Here is a 22,645-nt window from a genome sequence, read left to right on the forward strand (position 1 = left end):
ATTATCAAAATAGTTCACTTTACCCCATTTTACCCTAGTCGTTATAATAAAAATATAAATTTTATTTTTACTTAAAAATTTTTGCATTTTTTTGATATTTTAATGTTAAACTGTTTAGGTTACTATGCTAATGGTGCAGGCGCTAGCAGTTGTACTGTTTGCCCTGCTGGATTTTTATGCCAAGGAAGTCCAATAAATCCTCTTCCTTGTCCTCGTGGTTATTATTGTTATGAAGGTAACAGCACTCTAACTAGCATGGGTGCTCAATTATTATGTCCAATAGGTACTTATGGTGCATCTGAAAATCTAAAAAAAATTAGCGATTGTTCACCTTGTCCTGGTGGTCGATATTGTGATGGTACAGTCATAGGAAATTACACTGGTTTATGTGATGCTGGATTTTGGTGCTTATCTAGTGCAGTTGCTAAAGATCCTGCTTTACAAGCTTTATGTGGTATAGACGGTTGCGCATATGGCCCGTGTCCAGTTGGTGGATATTACTGCCCAATTGGTTCTTCTTCACCCTCACCTTGTCCACCTGGTACGTATAGTGATGTAACTCACCTTAAATCTGCAGATGAATGTTTTAAATGTAATGAAGGATATTATTGTGATCAAGGAACTCAGATGAATGCTACAGGAAAGTGCTCCCCAGGATTTTTTTGCTTAGCAGGTTCTCCTGAAAAAGAACCTAGTAATTCTAGTTATGGTGGAGTATGCCCTTCTGGAACATTTTGTCCTGAAGGATCAGCTTCTCCAATACCTTGTCTTAGTGGTACATACAATAATGAGTCTGGCAAAGCTGAATGTTTCAGCTGTCCTCGTGGATTTTATTGCCCAGTTGGAAGTGTGTTTCCAATTTACTGTCCAATGGGTTATTGGTGTGAAGAAAATGCAACTTCTCCGTATATAAATCCCTGCCCTGTTGGTACTTTCAATAATTTAATTCAACGGTATTCCCAAGAGCATTGTCTTCTCTGCACTCCTGGATATTATTGCAGTATTCCAGGTAATTATTTTATTAAAAAAAGAATCTTGTGTTTTATATAATAATGTTGAGAATGTCGGAATTTTATTATATTTTTCACTCAAAAATTTTTAATTGAAATTTTTCATTGAAACTTTATATTGATTAAAAATGTTTGTGGTAAAAATAGCTCTTTTTGAATACACAGAATTTTTAAATAAAAACAATTGAGGTGTATTTCATTACCATTATTAAGTTTAAGGCAAAGAAATTTACTTTTAAAATAGTTAAAAATAAGATTTTAATATAAAAATTAGCACTTAATATAATTTTTACTCAAGTAGTTACCATTAAGTTAGTATGAACTAGGGTTTCTAAATCCAATCAAAATTTTAGTCAATGACTTCATGCTCTTACTAAAACTTGCAACATTTTAAAATTCAGTCAGTGTAACAAAAATTTACCATAATCTGAAAAAAAGTAAAATCAAAGGAAGCCATGGCAATATCCATAACTAATATAGACTATTGTAAACTACTAATATAAATTAATACCCTCTTGATTATAACCCAATACATTCTGAAGTATAACATTCCTCCTAAATATAACTTTATATCCTCTTAAAATTCTTTGCAACTGAGAAAAACTCCTAAAACATTGGCCCACCTACTCCAAATATAACATTAAATATATATATTTTTAAAACATTTAAATTTATATTCATTGATAAATTTTAATTTTGGAACAAATTAGATGTTGTCTTTTTCCTTTGTTACTGCCTAATCTTAAAGTTCGACATTGATATGAGTGATAATGGTATTTCTTTTGTTTTCCTATGTCTTTCCAACAACCTATTCTTCCCTTTTTAAGCGGTCTATTTCTTCTTTGACAGTCTTTTGACTTTCTATTCCACTACTAATATGTGTTCTTGTTTAAAGGTTGATTGTGTAAGTCAATCAAAGTCTGAGCATTTACACGGGTGATATCAAAAATGCCAGTGATGGCTTCTGTTTCTGCATAAACTAAATAATGATGATGGAGAATATATTTATTCTGCATAAGTATATATATATATATATATATATATATATAAATATATATATATATATATATATATATATATAAATATATATACATATATATATATATATATATATATATATATATATATTAAATATACAGTGGAGAAAATAGAATTAGCCTCACCATGTGCTGATCCAATATTTTGTAAATTTGTAAGCAAATTTGTGCAGTTTACATCTTTTGTATTCACACACTTATAATTATTGTTACAAACAACAACTTTTTAGATTATAACATAGCATAATTAAATTGCGGTACATTTGATAAAACCGTAAAATGTGTAAGACTTGATATTTGTGGTAACAAATATAATTAGCCTCATCAATAATTAATTTGAGTTTACTTGTATATTTTGATCTGTTGATATGCATTGGTGACTTTGTTTTTTATTATTATTTGTATGTTAAACAATGACTGTAAAATCAGTGCTCATAAAGTTTTTAACATTTGGTCCATCCAGTTCAGGTCTTAACCCAATTGAAAATCTATGGGGAATAATTTCTAGAAAGGTTTATGAAAATGGTAAACAATTTGAATCCACATTGGAGCTGAAAACTCGTATCAGAGAAGCTTGGAATGAAATATCTATAGAAATTATCCAAAATCTTGTGACTAGTATGTCAAATCACATATTTGAAATCATTAAAAATTCAGGAAGCAATACTAAATATTAAATAAGCGTAAAACAAAATATTTTCTGTATTTTCTTGTATTGAAAGAAAATCCAGAAATTATTTTGTATCCACAAATTGAATATTTTTAATTATTTTTCCATTTGTAATTAATTAAACATACCAATTTATAAACTTTTTAATTGTAGTAGAAGATAATAAGAAATAAAGTAGATTTAATAATTGTTTCACTGCTATTTTTGTTAAATTAGAACTAAAAATAAAGGTGAGGCTAATTCTATTTTCTTGTTGAACATCGACTGGCAAATAGGTAGAACACGTGAGGAGTGCCACTACATCGACTGAGGGTTTGGTTTGGGCAGGCAATTTATTAATTTGGTCGCTAAATTTAAGTTGGTTTGGGTAAGCATAGAGGAGACTGGGGCTAGTTGCCTCTGTTTTTACTCTTTAAGCTCTGTAGCCCAAACGGCTAAATTTCATGTAAATATTAAAGTGCAGTCTTAAAGAGTATGAATTCAGGTAACATTTACAACTTGCATTCATTATAAAAAAAATTTTCTTGGGGCAATGGCAGTGTTGGTTTTATGGGGATGCTTTAATTTTAACGAAGTAGGAATGTGTTACATTTATACAGGTTGAATCAACCAACATACATATATAGAAACGCTATAAAAAAAAATTGTTTAATATCTACTATAGTTTTAATTTTTATGGTAGTTTAAATATGCTTTAAGCAACGAAATTTTGCTGTGCTTATTTTTTATGAAAGCACTGAATATATATATATATATATATATATATATATATATATATATATATATATATATATATACATATATATATATATATATATATATATATATATATATATATATATATATATACATATATATATATATATATATATATATATATATATATATATATATATACATATATATATATATATATATATATATATATATATATATATATATATATATATATACATATATATATATATATACATATATATATATATATATATATATATATATATATATATATATATATATATATATATATATATATATATATATATATATATATATATATATATTAGGGATATGACTTTTTAATTTTTTTTCAAATAAAATGTTTCCTGTATCATAAATCGATGAACTTTTACCTAAAATCATGAAAAAAGGCCCAAATAGCTTTCTGCAACAAAAAAAGGTCACCCCCAAAATAAAAATTTGATTTACCATTTTTATACATTCATTTTTGACCGATGTGTTAATCTTAAGCTTAATTCTCAGCTTAATTCTATTTATTTCATTATTTTGTTATGAATTTATAAATATAACGCCACACGTTACCATGGCAACGAAACGGCCGTGTGCCGGCAAATACTTGGAATTGTTATGTGATGACATCATTGTGTTACCACGGTGATATAGACGACTGTAACAGACTGTAGAAGATTATAGAACTTAGTAGAACATTCTGGAAGCTCTAAATAATTATATAAGCGAGCTGCTGTCAGAGCTCAGTGTTGATAATGTGAATAGTTCTATGAAGTACTCTGCGTGTAACTGAGCTAATAAGGAACTACTGTAGCGAACTAAAGACGCTGTAAGTGTACGAAGTATAAGTAGTTGTAGCATTATCGTAAGGATACGGACTGGATTATCGAACTGTTATCAACATTGACTGGATTATCGAACTATAATTGGATTACTATACAGTTAAAGTATTTTATTAATTAAACGACTTTATTAAACGGATATTTACGCTCAGCTATCCGTAAAGTCGTAACAATATTATATGATGTCTCACAAGAAAAGTCATACCACAGTAACAAAGAACAAGAAGACTTGGACTAAAAATTTGGTGAGATTTCAAGAGTCACACAGAAGAAGAGGAAGCGTGGCTGTAGAAGAACATTCACTCGATGAAAAATCCAGAATACCACTTCAATTGCAGATCGTAGGAAGATACCAGTTTCTCGGAGCATATGTTAAAGGAAGAAAAGAACGAATAGACCAAATTTCTAAGGAAATTACAAAATTGTGGGACAATAAACTGAATTTTCCACGTGTGTCTGATCAAGTGATAAGAGCAAAGCTTATGAAGGTGCTGAAGGTCTATGATGAATGTGTCAAGCGTGGAAAATATGATGTTCTCAATGCATTATTTGACATCACGAAAGTGAATGGCCAGTGGTTATCCTCGGAAGATAAACGTCTATACCACCTACAAAAAGAAAGTAAAGGACAGGTGGGGTACTCAACAGGACAAGTGGCAAGTAAAGAAACCATTCACCCTTCCAAGAGAAGGAAAGTCCAGTCTGGAACAGCAATACCTTCCACATCACAAGTCCTGTCTACCACAGACAGTGGTACTGAATCTGAAAACTGCAAAAGTAAGAGTGAAGATGATGAAGACGACGACGGTGATAAAGACGATGATGAGGACACTCAGAAAAAAACTAGAAAGCACTACAAAAGTAAATTTGCTGTAAGTATGGTTACATCAAGTGGAGTTTCCACAAAGAAAGCTGCTAAAATATGCAATGTATTATCACAACAAGGTATTGATATTCCAACTCCAAGTCAATCAGCAAGTTACAAGTCCATATTCAAAGAGGCAGGTAAATTAAAAAAAGAAATGATACAACAACTTAAAATGGAACAGTGGTCCTTACACTTTGACGGCAAACGAATAGATGATAAGGAATATCAGGTAGTTGTACTTCAGAATGAAAGAACTGACGTGAAACTTGATGCACTGCGTTTAAAAGATGGCAAAGCTGAAACTGTTGCTGAAAAAATTGCCAAACTTATTGATGAATACAATTTGTGGAATTCAATTAAGATGATCATTACTGATACAACAAACGTCAATACTGGGAAGAGAAATGGAGTTGTTGTGAAGTTGCAACGTATGTTTAAATTAAAGGGTGTCACAATACCACAATTTATCGGTTGTCAGCATCACGTACTAGACAGGATTTTCCGTCTGGTGATGGACGAAGAACTTGGGGGTGATACCAAATCTCCAAACATTGAATACCCATTTGTGTCTGAACTGTTGAATAAGTATGATGAACTGAAGGATAAGTTTGTGAATGGAACTGTAGAAATTCTTGATAAATCAGGGTGGAGAGACGATATGAAGTTTTTGTACCATTTAACAAGAGTGTTTAGGTTCTATGAAGAACAAAGAAACTTCCCTCTGATTCACTTTCAGAACATTCCTAATATGAGCAATGCCAGATGGAACTCAAGAGCCATTCTCGCCATTCTGGCGTTCATTCTTATGCCTGAAGCGAGAAAGAATTTGGAGAAGGTTTGCAGGTTCATTTCATATGAGTGGGCAGAACATTGGTTTAGTAGTCAAAAGTACAATGACAATGACTTCAAGAATTTATCTGATGTATTGAAGCCTTACAAAAAGGCATTGCAGTCATTCAAAAATCACTGGAAGAAAGAGCCATCCGTCATCGACATACCACGAAGTAATCAGATAGCTGAACGTGCAATCAAGGTGATGCAAGACCTGTATGCTTCCTGCAGAAAGAAAGACAAACTGCAACTTCGATTCATTCTAAGTAATAAGCGCTAGACTCTTTATGAGACGTGAGCATCATGTGACCCATGTACTAAACACAGTAGGCCTATAGACACAGACAGTTATGTATATTGTTGTACTAGACGCTTTGATATTGTTAATTTTGTAATACTTGTATAATTATATATCACATAATGTTTTTTGTTATATCACAGTACATGTTGCATAAAAAAATAAAATAACAACAGGAGTATGACTCTTACAACATCTTCAGCCTTTAATATTCATTTACTGTACAAAAGTGTACCTATTGAAAATTCGATTTTTTGGTTTTGGGGTGACCTTTTTTCAAAATATGTCAAAATGAAACATCTATTCGTTCTTTTTACATAAAAGTTCATTGAATTACGATACAGGCCTAGTAGGTTGCAAAAAAGTCATATCCCTAATATATATATATATATATATATATGTATATATATATATATATGTGTATATATATATATATATATATACAAATTAAAACTATAGTAGATATTAAACAATTTTTTTTATCTGTGAGAAAAATCTTTTTTAGACAAATCTTGCATCTTAGATGGCATACTAAAACATAACATTGTATATAAAAGCGTTATCAAACATAATAACAAAAAATAAAAAACTGCAATATATAAAAATTAATATATACATATAAAAAATAAAGCAACAAAAATAACATCTTAACTAGTATTTAAAATATCTCCCCACAAGCTAGTATAGTATTATATTAGTAGTTATTAGTATTAGTATCATTTATTATAGTAGTAGTATTTAAAATTTTCTATTTTTATATAATCCCCCCACAAGCTTTTTTGCAAGCAGCACATCTTTTTTTCATCGATTTTACAAGATTGTTCCAGATTTTGTTTGGAACTCCTCCAAATGGTACCTAATTCTTATTTTAGGCTATTTATGGATGAAGTCCAAATAGATTCGATTGGATTCAAATCTAGTGATTGAGCTGGACAGGGCATTTAATTTACTTTATTTTCTTCCATGCTTTTACTGTATGAGTTGTGTTGGAAGGTGGCAAATCTTGTTCAAATTGCCACCATTCATTTTGATCAATCAGCATGTCCACTGATGGAACCATGCAGTTCTCTAGCGTTTCTATATATGTATGTTGGTTGATTCAACCTGTATAAATGTTACACATTCCTACTCTGTTAAAATTAAAGCATCCCCATAAAACCAACACTGCCATTGCCACTTTGCAACCTCGGTACAACAAAGCGATTACTATATACTCCCAATTTAAATCTTTAACAAGAATTTTGCTTTTTCTATTTATTACTTCAAAGTTACTTTCATCACTAAAAATTACTTGCTTCCACATTGGCTCTTACTTGACCAAAAATAAGACTATTTTTGTGTTCAGTAGTTTTTTTAACCTTTCTGGTCCTGCATGGCATTGGATGCCACCTGTTGTTTTAAATGTCTTTAGAGTATATCTGACGCAATTCTCTGAAATTTTTAATTTTCTTGCTATTTCTCTATTACTAATCATTGACCTATTCATTTGTCACTTTGTTGCTTTGCTTACTGCTTTTCTACTCATTTCTACATTTATTTATTTCGTACATTTACTTTTAGGTCTTATCAAATTATTTAAAAAGACTTTAAATGTGACTAAACTGATCATCATAAGTAATTTTATCCAACACTTTATGGGAAATTGTAAAACTAACATAAATTAAAAAAATCATTATGAATAACAGTTGGGTTGACAAGAAAGTAGAACGGAAGTCAATTAAAAAGTTTATGCGTCTATTTTTTTTACAATTTTTTTCTGGTATATTTTTTGTATTCCTTTGAAAAAAGTAAATTATTAAAAAAAAGTAACTACATATGAACTTGTTATTGACATGTTGTTAGAGAAATAATTTTACTGTCATTAAAAAAAAAAAGTCTGAAAATGTATATATATATATATATATATATATATATATATATATATATATATATATATATATATATATATATATACATACATACATACATATATATATATATATATATATATATATATATATATATATATATATATATATATATATATATATATATATATATATATATATATTTAAACAACTTTAAAAAGTATTCTACACAATAGAGTGCTCAATGTTCTTAAAAGAACAGAGCAATTATATATTAGTAGAAAATCACCTAACTAAATTTTTTTCCATTTGACACTGTGTTTCATCAACAAAGATTCATCAGAAATGAATGATCAAATTAATAAAACTTCAATTTATACCAAAAATTAAATTACAGGAAGTTGCAAATGTCTTAACTACTGTAAATTAAACGTTTTTTCCATTCACCCTCTGTTATGTCAATATATTGTTTATCAGGTACATTCTTAGAGGAAACAACCCGCGATCTAATAAATTACATAAAATTTTTAATCGAAATACAATTAAAGTTAGCTACAGTTGCGCAAAAAATATGGAAAGGATTATAAAAGGTCACAATAAGGCTTTGTTAAACAAAAAAGAAATCCTAAATGAAAAAACTACAGAAAATTGTAATTGTAAACAAAAAATCAATTGTCCAATGAGTGGAAGTTGTTTATCAAAAAATGTGGTATATAAATGCGTTGTTTGAAAATTTACAGTAGTTAAGACATTTGCAACTTCCTGTAATTTAATTTTTGGTATAAATTGAAGTTTTATTAATTTGATCATTCATTTCTGATGAATCTTTGTTGATGAAACACAGTGTCAAATGGAAAAAAATTTAGTTAGGTGATTTTCTACTAATATATAATTGCTCTGTTCTTTTAAGAACATTGAGCACTCTATTGTGTAGAATACTTTTTAAAGTTGTTTAAATATATATATATATATATATATATATATATATATATATATATATATATATATATATATATATATATATATATATATATATATATATATATATATATATATATATATATATATATATATATATATATGATTATTATAAGATTGAACATTACATAACCACACATAGGCAGGTAATAAATACAGCAATAAATTGTTTTTTTGTTTTTTATGTTTAGAAGTTCTTCTGAAACATACATATATTGTGTTTTAATTTTTGATTGCATTTTTTAATTATATTCTTTGATTTTTTTAAATACTTTGTAATTTAATTTTTTTTATATTAAAAACATAGCAAGTTGAAAAATATATTTTAGGAGCATCTAACGTCAGTGGTGAATGTGAAGCTGGATATTTCTGCTCATTAGGATCTATTAGTTCTCGAGATAGTATATGTCCACCAGGTAACTATTGTCCAAAAGCATCTCCTGTACCAATAAAATGTGACAGTGGAAAATATTGTCCTAATCAAGGTGATAAAGTACCATTTGGAAATTGTTCTGCAGGATATTATTGTGTTAATGGTGCTTATATATCTCGCCCAAATGACAACATAACAGGTAATGTATGTCCAAGAGGAGCTTACTGTCCATCTGGTAGTGATACACCAATAATGTGTCCTCCTGGAACCTATTTAAATAACACAAACAGTGAAAGTATTTTAAATTGCTTAACTTGCACACCAGGTTATTTTTGCCAAGGATATGGAAACATTGTTCCAACAGGACCATGTAGTCCTGGATATTATTGCCCCAGCGGGCAACAAAAAGCTACTCCAAATGAATTTTTATGTCCAGCTGGGTTTTTTTGTAAACAAGCTTCTGCAATTCCTTCACAATGTCTACCTGGTACATACCAAGATGAAATAATGCAAGATGACTGCAAAGTATGTAATTTTTAATTATTGTTTACAGATTTAAATGTTGTATAAGTTGCAAGAATTTTTATCCACAAAAATTGATTTGTTTTTTATTGAGTTATCAGGTGTCCTCTATTTAAAAGGAAAGCCTGGTAATGGTTTGATTAAATAAATTCTCCCTTTTGTCAAGTGCATTTAGTTTATAATATTTTGTGGTTTTGTGTCATGTTTTAATTGTAATATAATTGACTGACGGGTAACTTAGCATGTTCTCCCTCTTAAAAGGTGGGTAACTCTAGTTTTTTTTTTTTATAACAAAAAAACTCTGTTGATGATTTTTTTTTAAATAATAATTTGTATAAGTTATAAATTTTGAGTCTTTTAAAACAAAAAACTTTCCTATATAAACTTTACTAAAATAAAATTTTTTTTAACAGAGCAGTCCACCTGTTTAAAAAACAACAGATCAGTCTACCTATTATTTAGAAATTTTCAATCAAGATCTGCTATGAGATGTTGACACCAAAGAAGTTCATTTGTATGGAGTTTACAATTAATAAATAAGTATACAAAAAAAAAAATAGTTTAATTCCTTTCTAAATTTACTTCTAGGTAATCAATTACCCATAACTACTTAGTGTTAACATTAGACAACATGAGTTATTCTTAAACTTTTTGAATTTTATTGCAATCAATATGATACCAATCCTAAATTTACCTTTTTAATGTTTTCTTAACTTATAAGTTTTTGAAACAGTCTTTCTAAATCTTCATAAATTAAAAAATTTTCCTAAGCATCTATTTTAATTATTATTGTTTTCACACAATAATAGTAAATAATGGTAAATAAAGTAAATAAAACCTACATTACTAATTAGTTCTGAATTTTTTTATCTCTTATTCTGAAATTTACACAGCAACATAATTTTACATAATTTGGTATCTTCTTACAATATTAAATTATCTTTTTTAGTGTTAATGCTTTGTTAATGTAACTTCTTCTTCACATTTTGACAGTTTGATAACTATTTATTTGCACTTTGTAAATTAGATTTTAAATGAACTGTAATTGTGAATATTAAAAATTTATTTTAAATAAAACAAAGTTTCAAAGTATTAACAGGTAAAATATTACCAACACTTTAAGGAATTTAGATTATAAATTTATTGTAATTTTTTGGTGCAGTGGAAGAGTTTTTGCTTTCTAAGCAAAAGGTACAGAGTTTGAAACCTGTAACTTCCCTGGTAGTACCAGAATCAACTTGTTTCTCCATGTAGCTGCTTTGTTTAAAAAAGACTTGTTTCATATTTTCTTTCATATGGTTTTAAATCAAATGGTATGGTATTTAAGAGTATAGTTTTAAATTAAATGGTATGGTATTTTAGAGTATGGTTTTAAATTAAATGGTATGGTGTTTAAGAGTATGGTTTTAAATTTCAATTTAATGTTTCTTAAAGATTAATTGTAGTTTTTCTACAATCTTTAGAAACATTAAACTTATCAAAGAGCTATTACAAACAAGTTTGTAATAGCTCTTTGATAAGTTGACTCCTTTGAAAAGACATTTTATTTCTTAAACTCTGCTAATATATTTATTTTAAGTATAGAAATATTAGATTACACTATTTTCCTTGTTTGTGCTTCTTCCATTCTTGAGGCTATATGAACTTTGAAAATAACTCTGTATAATATCCATGACAATAACTTCATATAATATAAATTCTTTATCTATAAATTTTTTTAAAAATAATTACAAAATTTACTATCTGAATTTAAATTTCTCAAATCTTAGTGCTAATGGTTATTTTTCTCTGAATTGAAATCCAATAACAAAGCTTTGCTGTGAAATTAGTTTTAAATCAATTGATCAGAAAACAATTTCAATATTAGGATATGTGTCATCAACTGAGCATGTATAGACTGCAAAAGTTTTATTGATTTTGTTTTTAACTTTTCTTCATTGATTTTGTTTGTAGTTTAAAGCTTTCAATTTCTAATTTAGATTCAATCATTTGATTACCTTGATATTTCTTATTTATTAATTACCTCGATATTTCTTAGAAAAATTTAATGTAATAGAAGAGTTTAGATATAATATTTGAGATCACTAAAAAATTCTAAGAAATTTTTTAAATCATTTTAAAGCGATGCTACCTTTGAATGATATTAAAATCAAGCACATAGTTGTATTACATGACAATATCCTGCTCAGGTATTGAAACATGGTAATCTTTTTCAAGTTTTTAAAGCATCAAACATTTTTTTTCATTTATTTGAAAAATTTAACTTGATTTTTTTTTGACCGGAAAATATTTCCTGCACTTTTAGATGCAAAATCAATTGGTATATTTTTGTTTCCAGAATAAGATTTGTTTAAATCAGAGAAAGATGTGAGAAGGTCAGAAGATGTGCTGCAGGGGTTTAGAGGAGGAGGTGAGAAGGTCAGAAGATGAGATGCAGAGGTTCAGAGAAGGAGGGGAAAAGGTCAGAAATGTGTTTTAGAGGTTCAGAGAAAGTGAAAGAGTTAAAGGAAAAGATGAGGAGAAAAAGGCAGTGGAGTTTGGAGGATGAGGTGGAGGAGTTCTGATTAAAAATAAGATTGCATATAGTAGAAAATGAGAATATTTTGGATAACAATGAAGAAATTTTTCAAAATTTATAACTATAAAAAACAAACTCTTAGTGACTATTTTTTTTGTTTCCTAAAATTAAATAAAATTTGCTTCTCAAACTTACAAAATTTACTTAATAAATCTCGTAATTATGCATTTTTGACTCAGTTTGTTTTAGTCTGTAACCCAGTCACAATTTCAGATGTTCTTTTTGTAGCATACACAATATATAATATATATATATATATATATATATATATATATATATATATATATATATATATATATCACAAATTAACAAAATTCCCTTTAACCTTTATCTTGTTCATTGACTTATTTATAGTATCCTGGTATCTTTTTTTAGTAAAGCGTGTACACAAAATAAATGTGAAAGTAGAAAAACAACTAAAAAAAGTACTCCTCAATTTTTATTTCAAACCAAGTAATAATTTTAATACAATAATATAAGAAGATCAAACATTAAAAAAAAATTTTTTAATTTTCCTGTGGGGATCTAATAAAATTTCGAGCTTTTGCTTTAGTGGTACCCATAAGCTTGCGCACAGAATAAGAATCAAAACTTTTTGATGCTTTTTTAAATGATATTTTAATATCTTTAATGTTTCTGCAAAGCTCTTTTGTTTTTTTCATTTTTTTTTTAAATTATAGCCCAGTACTTTTTAATAACTCTCATTTCTGGGCAATTTGGAAAATTTATATTTTAGTTACAAATTTCACATTATTCTTTTCATACCATTCCATAGCTAGTTTACAGTCATGAATTGAAGCTAAATCAGGCCAGAACACAGGTCTGTTATTGTGTGATTTAATGAGAGGTAAAAGGCGTTTTTGTAAACATTCTTTAACATATATTTGACAGAAAGTGTGGACTGAGAAATATAAGGTGCTGATTTTATGCCACAACTGCAAATAGCTTGCCAAATCAAAGCTTTTTTAGCAAACTTGTCATGTTTTGTGTATTTAAATTTTTTATCTGCTTTTCATCTATATTTGGCAATATAATAAACAGCACCAGGAATTTGTTGATGATCGTACTTGGTATAAGTTTCATCGTCTTCAATAATACAGAAATTTTTAGAAATAAAATTTTCATACTACTTTCTGCCGCGGGTTCTTGCACTTTTTTGTTGAGTTTCAGAACGGTTGGGCACTTTTTGTGCTTTGAAAGAATAAAAACCATGTTTGTTTCTACTTTTTGCAACAAAAATATGAGAAAATCCATATACTTTTGCGCGTTCCCTTAGTGAAAGGCTTGGGATATTTTTAAAACTGTTAACCAGTTTTCTAACTAGTTTTATATCTTTAAAACCTTCCTTTCTTCCACCACCAGATTTGCATTTGATCGATTTTGTTTGAGAAAAATGTTGAATAGCACGACTAACAGTGTGTAACAAATTGTAGCTACTACTAGGGTTTTGTAAATATTTGTGCATAATTTTTTCTCTTACGTCTTCTTCTTTTATCACTTTTAAAACTAATTTCAAGTTAAATCCAAAAACTAACATATTTTTTTGAAACCACAACACGTTGTAAACGAAATACAAAACAATTAAAAAGATTTTAATACAACCACTGAAAAAAATGACATGCTTATTCTTTCACATTTATTTTGTGTACATGCTTTATATATATCTCATCTTTTATATTATGATATAACATTTCTACCTTTTTTCAGTGATGGTCGTCTCAGAACTGAGTTTTTTGATGAGCCCTGGCTTTTATATGTGTTTTTAGCATGTTAAAGTATGGTTTCACATAGTTTGAAAGTGATCCTATTTGTTGTTCTTGTCACTTTTTTCTTTTTCTTAGAAGTCATACAATTTGTCTTTTTTTTTATGCAAGATGCAAATAGTTAAATTATTAGTCAATCAACCATCAAAATTAGTCAAACCATCAATCAAAGTTAAAAATTATTGAACAATATAAAGGTACGATATAAACATGAAGCAGTTTAACTGTAACATAAAACAGTATTTTGCTTTTAGTAAATTACAAAATATTGTAAGAATACTTGCTTTTAGTAATATACCAAAATATTGTAAGAATAATTAAGTAATGAATAAATAAACAATAAATAATAAAATTGAAAAAAAAATAAAAAATAAAAAATATTATTAAAAATCTTTTTACTCAAAAAATGACCAAAAATGAATTTAAAAATTATTCCATGTTATTCATAGTTTTTGTTCTACAAAAAACATGTATAACATGGAGTATGTTATTCATAGTGGTTGTTCTACAAAAACTATGAATAACATCGTTCTTATTAACGTTATTACGAATAATCGTTGTTAATACAATATTTTGGTACTAAAAGTAAGTGTTCTTACAATATTTTGGTATATTAATAAAAGCAAGTATTCTTACAACATTTGGTATATTACTAAAAGCAAGTATTCTTATATTATTTTGGTATATTACTAAAAGCAAGTATACTTACATTATTTTGGTATATTACTAAAAGCAAGTATTCATACATTATTTTGGTATATTACTAAAAGCAAGTATTCTTACATTATTTTGGTATATTACTAAAAGCAAGTATTCTTTCATTATTTGGTATATTACTAAAAGCAAGTATTCTTACAATATTTTGGTATATTACTAAAAGCAAGTATTCTTACAATATTTAATGGATACCTTATTACAATATTTATTTGTGACCTTTTGTATTTGTTGCTATTAAATTATTGATCAATATTTGTATTAGTTTTTTTTAGTTTAGGAAAGTTAATGATAAAATCAATATAAGATATATATTGTCATATAAATTTGATTAAGTCATAAGCTTTGTTTGTGTTTTTAAAGTACCAAAATGCTTTATAAGTGAAAAAAACATTTCTTTTTTTGCAGCTAATATAATGCATAGACAGTGCCGTATCTGGACATAGTCCCATACCATTTGACCAGTATTGGTGCCCAAACTAAGCTAAACTAATTAGCTGAGTCCATTAGCTATGAACTCCAATAATAATAAATTCCAATATTATTAAATTCAATATTACATTCCTTCAAAGTTAATTTAAATTATATATTTTATTTTAAAATCATGTTTTAAAGTTTTTTAATAGAAAAAAAAAAACATTTGTTTTTAACAAAAAATTTAATCCATTAACAAAAAACAAATTTTTTACAATAATTTAATCTAAAAAGGCCGCATAAGCAATAAAAAAAAACAATTTAAATAATCCAGCAAATAAGCGTTACAGTAAATGGCTGAATAAGTAAGTTATAATGAAATTGCCATTTTGGTCGTAAAATTTGTTCTTAATGCTTTTTAACAAAGCTTGAATTTAAGTAGTAACCTGAATCTAAAAAACAGTACAACAGGTTTGTAAGACATGTTTTTAAATGCCTTAAGATGTCTGGGTAAAACAAACTGCTTATAAAAATTCATTTAAAGGGGCTTTTTAAATACATAATTATCAACAAAAAAAGTGACTTTTTTTTTTCTTGTGGGGAAAGGGGGATATTTCACGGCCGGTACCACCCGAATTATCGCTGGGATTTGGCACTGATAGATATTTTATATAATAGATAATAGATAATTTAGTATTTCTAGGTAGATAATTTAGTATTTCTTTTTGTGACATAGACAGTTATATTTTTTATATTGTGTTCACCCTGTGTGGTTGTATCACCTTGTACTCTTAGCATACTACCTATACTAATAATAGTTGTTTATCATAGATATGTCCTTCTGGATACTACTGTACTGATATTAATGGTCCTATCATTCATTTCCTCAACTTTACATGTCCAAAAGGAATGTTTTGTCCTAATGGGACACGGTACCATAATGAGTTTAAATGTCCTCGTGGTACATACAGTAATTTAACTGGTCTTAAGACTATTGAAGAATGTATACCATGTCCTGGAGGTTTTTATTGTGGCAATGAAGGACAGAGTGATTTCTCAACAATGTGCTCACAAGGTTAATTTAGAGAATATCTATTTTTTTAAAAGCAATCAAAAATATTATATAACAACTTGTAATAATAATTAAACAATTTTAAAATGATAATAATTTTTAATTAATTTTTATTTTAACCTATTAGGGTATTACTGTAAAAGTGGAGCATTTGTATCTACTCCAGAATTTGTATCAGTTTCTACCAATACTTCCAATTGTACATGTCCATTATGTTATTGTCCATCAGGCACATTTAATAAATCAATCGCAGGACCTTGCCCTATAGGATTCTACTGTCCTGAAGGAACTGATGAACCAGTACCTTGCCCTTTGGGCACTTTTAATGATGTTAATAAAGCAAAATCAATTGATTATTGTCAACCATGTCCTGGTGGAAAATATTGCAGCTTGCTTAATTCCACCCAGCCCACTGGTTTATGTTTGGCTGGGTTTTATTGTATTTCTAATTCCACTGTTCCTGATGAAAATGTGTGTCCAGCAGGAATGTACTGTGAAGTAGGTTCATTTTATCCTACTCCATGTCCCAATGGAACCTTTAGAAACATAACTGGCGGAGAAAATGTTTCTGATTGTTTTCCTTGTACTGGTGGAAAATACTGTAAGGGTGAAGGCCTTGTTCAGCCAACTGGTGATTGTCATTCTCGGTATGAATATAATTATATATATATATATATATATATACATACATACATACATACATACATACATACATACATACATACATACATACATACATATATAATGATGTTTAAAAATTGTTTTTCCATGTATTTGTGTTGTTTTTGATTTTGTACTCCTTTTTAAACTATAATTTTAATTTTGTACTTCTTTTTATTATTCTTAAAAGCTAGGTAAAAATAGGTAATTTGATATTTATGGTGTATAGACTAAGCTCTACAAAAACACAAAAATAATAATAAATTGAACTCTAGAAAAATAAGAATACAAACTCTAGAATGTTTTTTGAGATATCTAAAGTATTGAATTGTTGTTAGTGTCATTAATACATTCTCTTCTATAATATATAATTATATTATATAGTTATTTGAGAATCTTGAGGTTTTGTTTTACAAAAGTTTCTTTAATTTTTTTTTTTCAAAAGTTTTTAATATAACACCAACATTCATTATTCAAAAAAACTTACATGGTTATCCATGACTTTTTGCCATTTTATAGCCAGCTGACAAATCCCATCTCTGTAAATGGACTGAGGCTTCATTTCACTATAATGGTTTCCTTGGTTCTCATTACAACATGGAATCCAGCTTTGTCATGCAACAATATGACTTTACAGTTTCTATGACATGGTTCAGATCTTTTTTCTATTATTTTTTCTTTTAAATGTCTCAATTGTAGCAATTACCACTCATCATAGTTTGCTTTGGTTCCAACAATCCATAGTATAATATACCTTTGATATCCCACCAAACGCCAAGCATTACCTTTTTTGATGATTATTATTTCCAAACAACAACATCCTGATTGGCATATAACTGGTAAATTTTTTTAAAAGCCCACTTTAATAAAAAGGAACTACAATGAGAAATACAGGTATTTCTATGCTGCATATTGTTATTTTGAAAACGCCTTGTGGAACCCATTTACTGAACTTTTGAAGCCATGTCATATAAACATCTTTATGATTAATTCCTAGTTGTTTAACTAATTCTCTAGTCGATTACAATGGGTCTTCTTCAACCAATGCTTTTAACTTTTTTTAAGCCTACCTGACCTTTCCTGGTCCTCGTGATTGAAGTTTCCACTGCAAACCTACCCAACCTACTCTTATTTTGGCAAACTCGAACACTCTCACCATAAACAGAAGAAATTCTCTCTGTTTTTATTGCATATTTGATATGCTGAAACTTGTAAAGCATGCAATGTTGTAAATATATTTTTTCAAAGAGCATTTTCTAAATTACCAATTTAAGACAAATACAATATAATATTTGAGTTTATATTTTTTAATGTATAAAAAAAGTTGCTTTTTCAAGTACCATATATATGTTGACTGCATTTTCTTATAGAATATGTATCAAATTTAAAAATATGTGAATTTACTTTCGCACCAACGTAATTTATGTTTTTATGAATATTGCCATATGCTCAATGTGTTCCATATGTCCAATAAACTCTATATATTGTCTTATAAATTCTATATATTATCTAATAAGTTATATATATTGTCTGATAAATTCTGTATATTGTCTAACAAATTCTATATATTGTCTGATAAATTCTATATATTGTTTAATAAGTTCTTTGCATTTTTAAAAATTGCATTTAAATTTAAAGTTAAAATTTAAAGTAGTTACTGTTTTTGTATTTAGAAGTCAGAAAGTCATCACTCTGAAATTTTGAAATTCTGAAATCTTTTAAACATTTTTGTATTAATTACTTTTTTTTTTAAGTTATTATTGTCCACCTGGTCAAAGTGAGCCTGAACCAGCTGAATTCTATTGTCGAATCGGTAACTATTGTCCTGGAGGTACATCAGATCAAATTCCTTGTGCTTCAAACAGTATGGCAAACACTACTCATTCTGAAAAATGTGATCTCTGTCCAGCTGGTTTTTACTGCTTAACATCAGGTGTGCCTTTACCATGTTTGAAAGGTTTTTATTGTCCATCTGGTACTGGAATAGATCTCAAACCATGTCCACCTGGTACATTAGGTTTGGAACCTCGATATCAGAGTGTTAATGATTGTCAACCATGTCCAAGTGGAAAATACTGTCAGTTTCAAAATGCTACAACTTATACTGGAAATTGTCAACCAGGTTATTGGTGTGCATTTGGTGCTGATAGACCTACACCTCTTGGGAATAAAACTTTGAATAAAAATTCTACTGATATTTGTTATGATGGCAAAGAAACAGGTTATGGGGGAGTTTGTCCAATTGGTTCTTTTTGTAAAGAAGGTACTCAGACACCAGAGGTATGTCCTGTTGGAACTTATGGACCAGTTGAAAGGTTATCAACATGTTATCCATGTATGGCCGGCTACTATTGTCCTTTTGTTAATATGACAACATATGATACATATATATGCCCTAAAGGCCATTTTTGTGTAAATGGAACAGCTATATTTGGTTCAAATACTGCTTGTCCAGTCGGAACATTCTCCAATAAAACAGGGAATGTAGACATAATGGATTGTGATGCATGTTTTCCTGGCCAATATTGTTCAGAATCAGGTAAATTTTGTAATTGCAAGGTTTGCAATAAGTTGTTTATGCAATAAAGTAATCAATCTCATTCCAATAAACATATAAACATGATTTTAACAGACTTCAAAAAAATCACATATTTTATGTTTTGCTTAATAAACTTAAATAACATAAAAGTAGATAAAACACTCAGTTTTGTCATTAATATGATGCAAAATATGTTTGAACTTTTGTTGTAAAATAATTATCTGCAAGTCAAATGAATTTAATTTGAATCTCATACCTTGCATTCCCTTTATGGGATGTAAGATGAATTGTGTGCTGGACTATTTTAGAACAATATTCTTACAATACTGATAGTTTATTTGTATCTTTAAGTAAAAAAAAAATTTCAAGATTTTTGATAACATTTATTTAAGTGTAATGTAAACATGATTAAAATGTAAAACTTTAAATTGTTTAAATATTAAATGTAATTTAAATTGATATCTTATTAATATTTATCAATACAATAACTTCTTTATTATTTAATAAAATGATATCTTCATTTTAATAGCAAGTATGAGAGTTTTTCTGTAAACATTTTATGTCCATATATTCTTATCGTATAGAATAAATAGAGAAAAGGGGTGGAGGGCCACTTATTGCTATCTTATAGAATAAAAGGAGAAATGGTATGTAAGGCCACTTATTACTTCTTATAAAATAAAAAAAGAAATGGTGTGAAGGGCCACTTATTGCTATCTATTAGAATAAAAGGAGAAATGGAGTAGAGGGCCACTTATTGCTATATTATAGAAAAAAAGAGAAATAGGGTTGAGGGCCACTTATTGCTATCTTTTAAAATAAAAGGAGAAATAGAGTGGAGAGCCACCTATTGCTATACTATAGAACAAAAAGAAAAATAGGGTTGAGGGCCACTTATTGCTATTATATAGAGTAAAATGAGAGGTAAACGACCATCTATTATTTTTAACCTATATTAAAATGAAGGTATCGAAGTAAGTATCCTTTATTAAATAAGAAAAATTATGCTATAATTTTATTTTTACCACCTCACTGTTGTTTATGTTTGCTCTATATGTTTACTAGGACTTTTTGAGCCAAATGGTTTATGTTCAGCTGGGTATTTCTGTAGGAAAAATGCAAAAAGTGGCATACCAAATCAAGGAGAAGATGCAAATATATGCCCAATTGGATATTATTGTCAAAATGGTGCAGCTGAACCTGTAAAATGTCCAAAAGGAACATTCAGTGTTCGAACAGGTGATGATTTTGAAACTTTTAGATTTGTTATTTTATAAAATAGTTCATAGAATATAAAAGTAAGAAATGTTCATTTTATATTTTAAAAAGATAATAAAACTAATTGCGGTTTTACAATTACATTATTTATTTTTAGGTCTAACTTCACAAGAAGAATGTTCAAATTGTACACCAAGTTTTTATTGTGGTAATGCTGGTTTACAAAATGTATCAGGCCTTTGTAGTGAAGGCTATTACTGCCCAGAAGGATCCCAAAGTCAAGAGCAGTTTCCATGTCCAGTAGGAAGTTATTGCCCATACGGATCTTCCTCACCTATTCTTTGCAATGCAGGAACATTTCAACCCAATATTCGAAGGACACAAGCTGGCGATTGTTTGAGTTGCACTGAAGGTTTGAGTTTTATTTTTTTAAATGATTTAAAATGTGCATTAATTAATGAGTACAACTTTTTAAAAAGGTAGTTACAACTTTTTCGATGGGTGGGTATAACTCCTACAAAGTTTGAGTATAACATCTTCAAAGCGTGGGTACTGTTTCTACAAAGGTTGAATACAAAGGTTTTCAAAGGATGGGTACAACTTATTATCAAGTTTCTATAAATATTTGAGTTAATCATTTTTTATAATTGTAGAAATAATAAGAAATATTATCAGTAAAGTTCATGCATAAAATACAAATTACTTAGGTGTACATCCTACCAGATAATACTATTCAAATAGCACTGTCCAACACAATTTCTGCAATTTAAAAGATGTTAGGTGACTTTATATATATTAATGCTGCTGATTTCAAATATGTAGTCAGAATATTTCTAGCAAGTCCGGATTTTGAGTTATATTAAATTACAACTTTTGCAATCCATTATATTTTCGCCATGCAACAAATCATCATGTTGCCATTTGTCATGCAACTATTCTTATAGCTGTAGTTGCAGTTTCCCACCTTAGATGGCTTTAAATTTGTTCTCACAGCACCATTTGGTTGATAATAATATCAAAATCTGCTGGCTTCTTTGGCTAATGATAAGGCCTATGTATAGTAGCTGATATCAGCAGTAGTTTTCTTCTTTTTTCTCTTTTTTTTTGTTATGCTAATTCACCTCTCCAAAGCAGAGAAGGCTACTACAGTCAAGGAGGCTTTTGTTGCAGTAACTCTCTCTCTCAACTCCAATACACGAACCTTGACGAACAAGGCAGCTGCGCAGAGAAACAAGTTGAGCGCAGTACTACCAGGAACGTGGTGGGATCAAACTCGGAACTTCTTGCTCATGATGCACGCTCTACTTCTACACCACTACCACAGTTGAAAGGCAGTTTAGTATTTAATTGGCTTTCATTATGTGTTTTGTAAGTGAGGTGGAAAGTTTATAAGTGAATTATAAAACTGACTCTGACTACAAATCTATTACACGTTTTTAACTAAATTAAAAAGTGTAAATTTGTTTGAAAAGATGGCTGAGAGGCACAGATGTGTAAACCATCCTGACAGTTTTTGTTATGTTTGTGGGTTATTATCACCCCTTGGGTCAAATTTGCTTATAATGCTTATTTTAGCATGAAGCTTGGAGACCAAGACATAAAATCGGCACCACATTTGTGTCTTATGCTACTCATATTTGTAATATTTAATAATTTAATAT

At 28.5% G+C, this 22,645-nt stretch overlaps 1 protein-coding gene across 1 annotated transcript in view; it reads left to right on the forward strand.

The window, feature by feature from the left end:
- LOC100213567 (uncharacterized) overlaps positions 1-22,645 on the forward strand; it is a 120,204-nt gene that overhangs the window by 49,821 nt on the left and 47,738 nt on the right. The window contains exons 20-26 of the mRNA XM_065787917.1: positions 119-1,009; positions 9,461-10,029; positions 16,327-16,570; positions 16,695-17,214; positions 18,982-19,766; positions 20,832-21,005; positions 21,142-21,396. Of these exons, the coding sequence (XP_065643989.1) occupies positions 119-1,009; positions 9,461-10,029; positions 16,327-16,570; positions 16,695-17,214; positions 18,982-19,766; positions 20,832-21,005; positions 21,142-21,396 (3,438 nt within the window). The remainder of the gene's footprint in view (positions 1-118; positions 1,010-9,460; positions 10,030-16,326; positions 16,571-16,694; positions 17,215-18,981; positions 19,767-20,831; positions 21,006-21,141; positions 21,397-22,645) is intronic.

Source organism: Hydra vulgaris, chromosome 01, assembly GCF_038396675.1.
Source record: "Hydra vulgaris chromosome 01, alternate assembly HydraT2T_AEP".
NCBI classification, from domain to species: Eukaryota; Metazoa; Cnidaria; class Hydrozoa; order Anthoathecata; family Hydridae; genus Hydra; species Hydra vulgaris.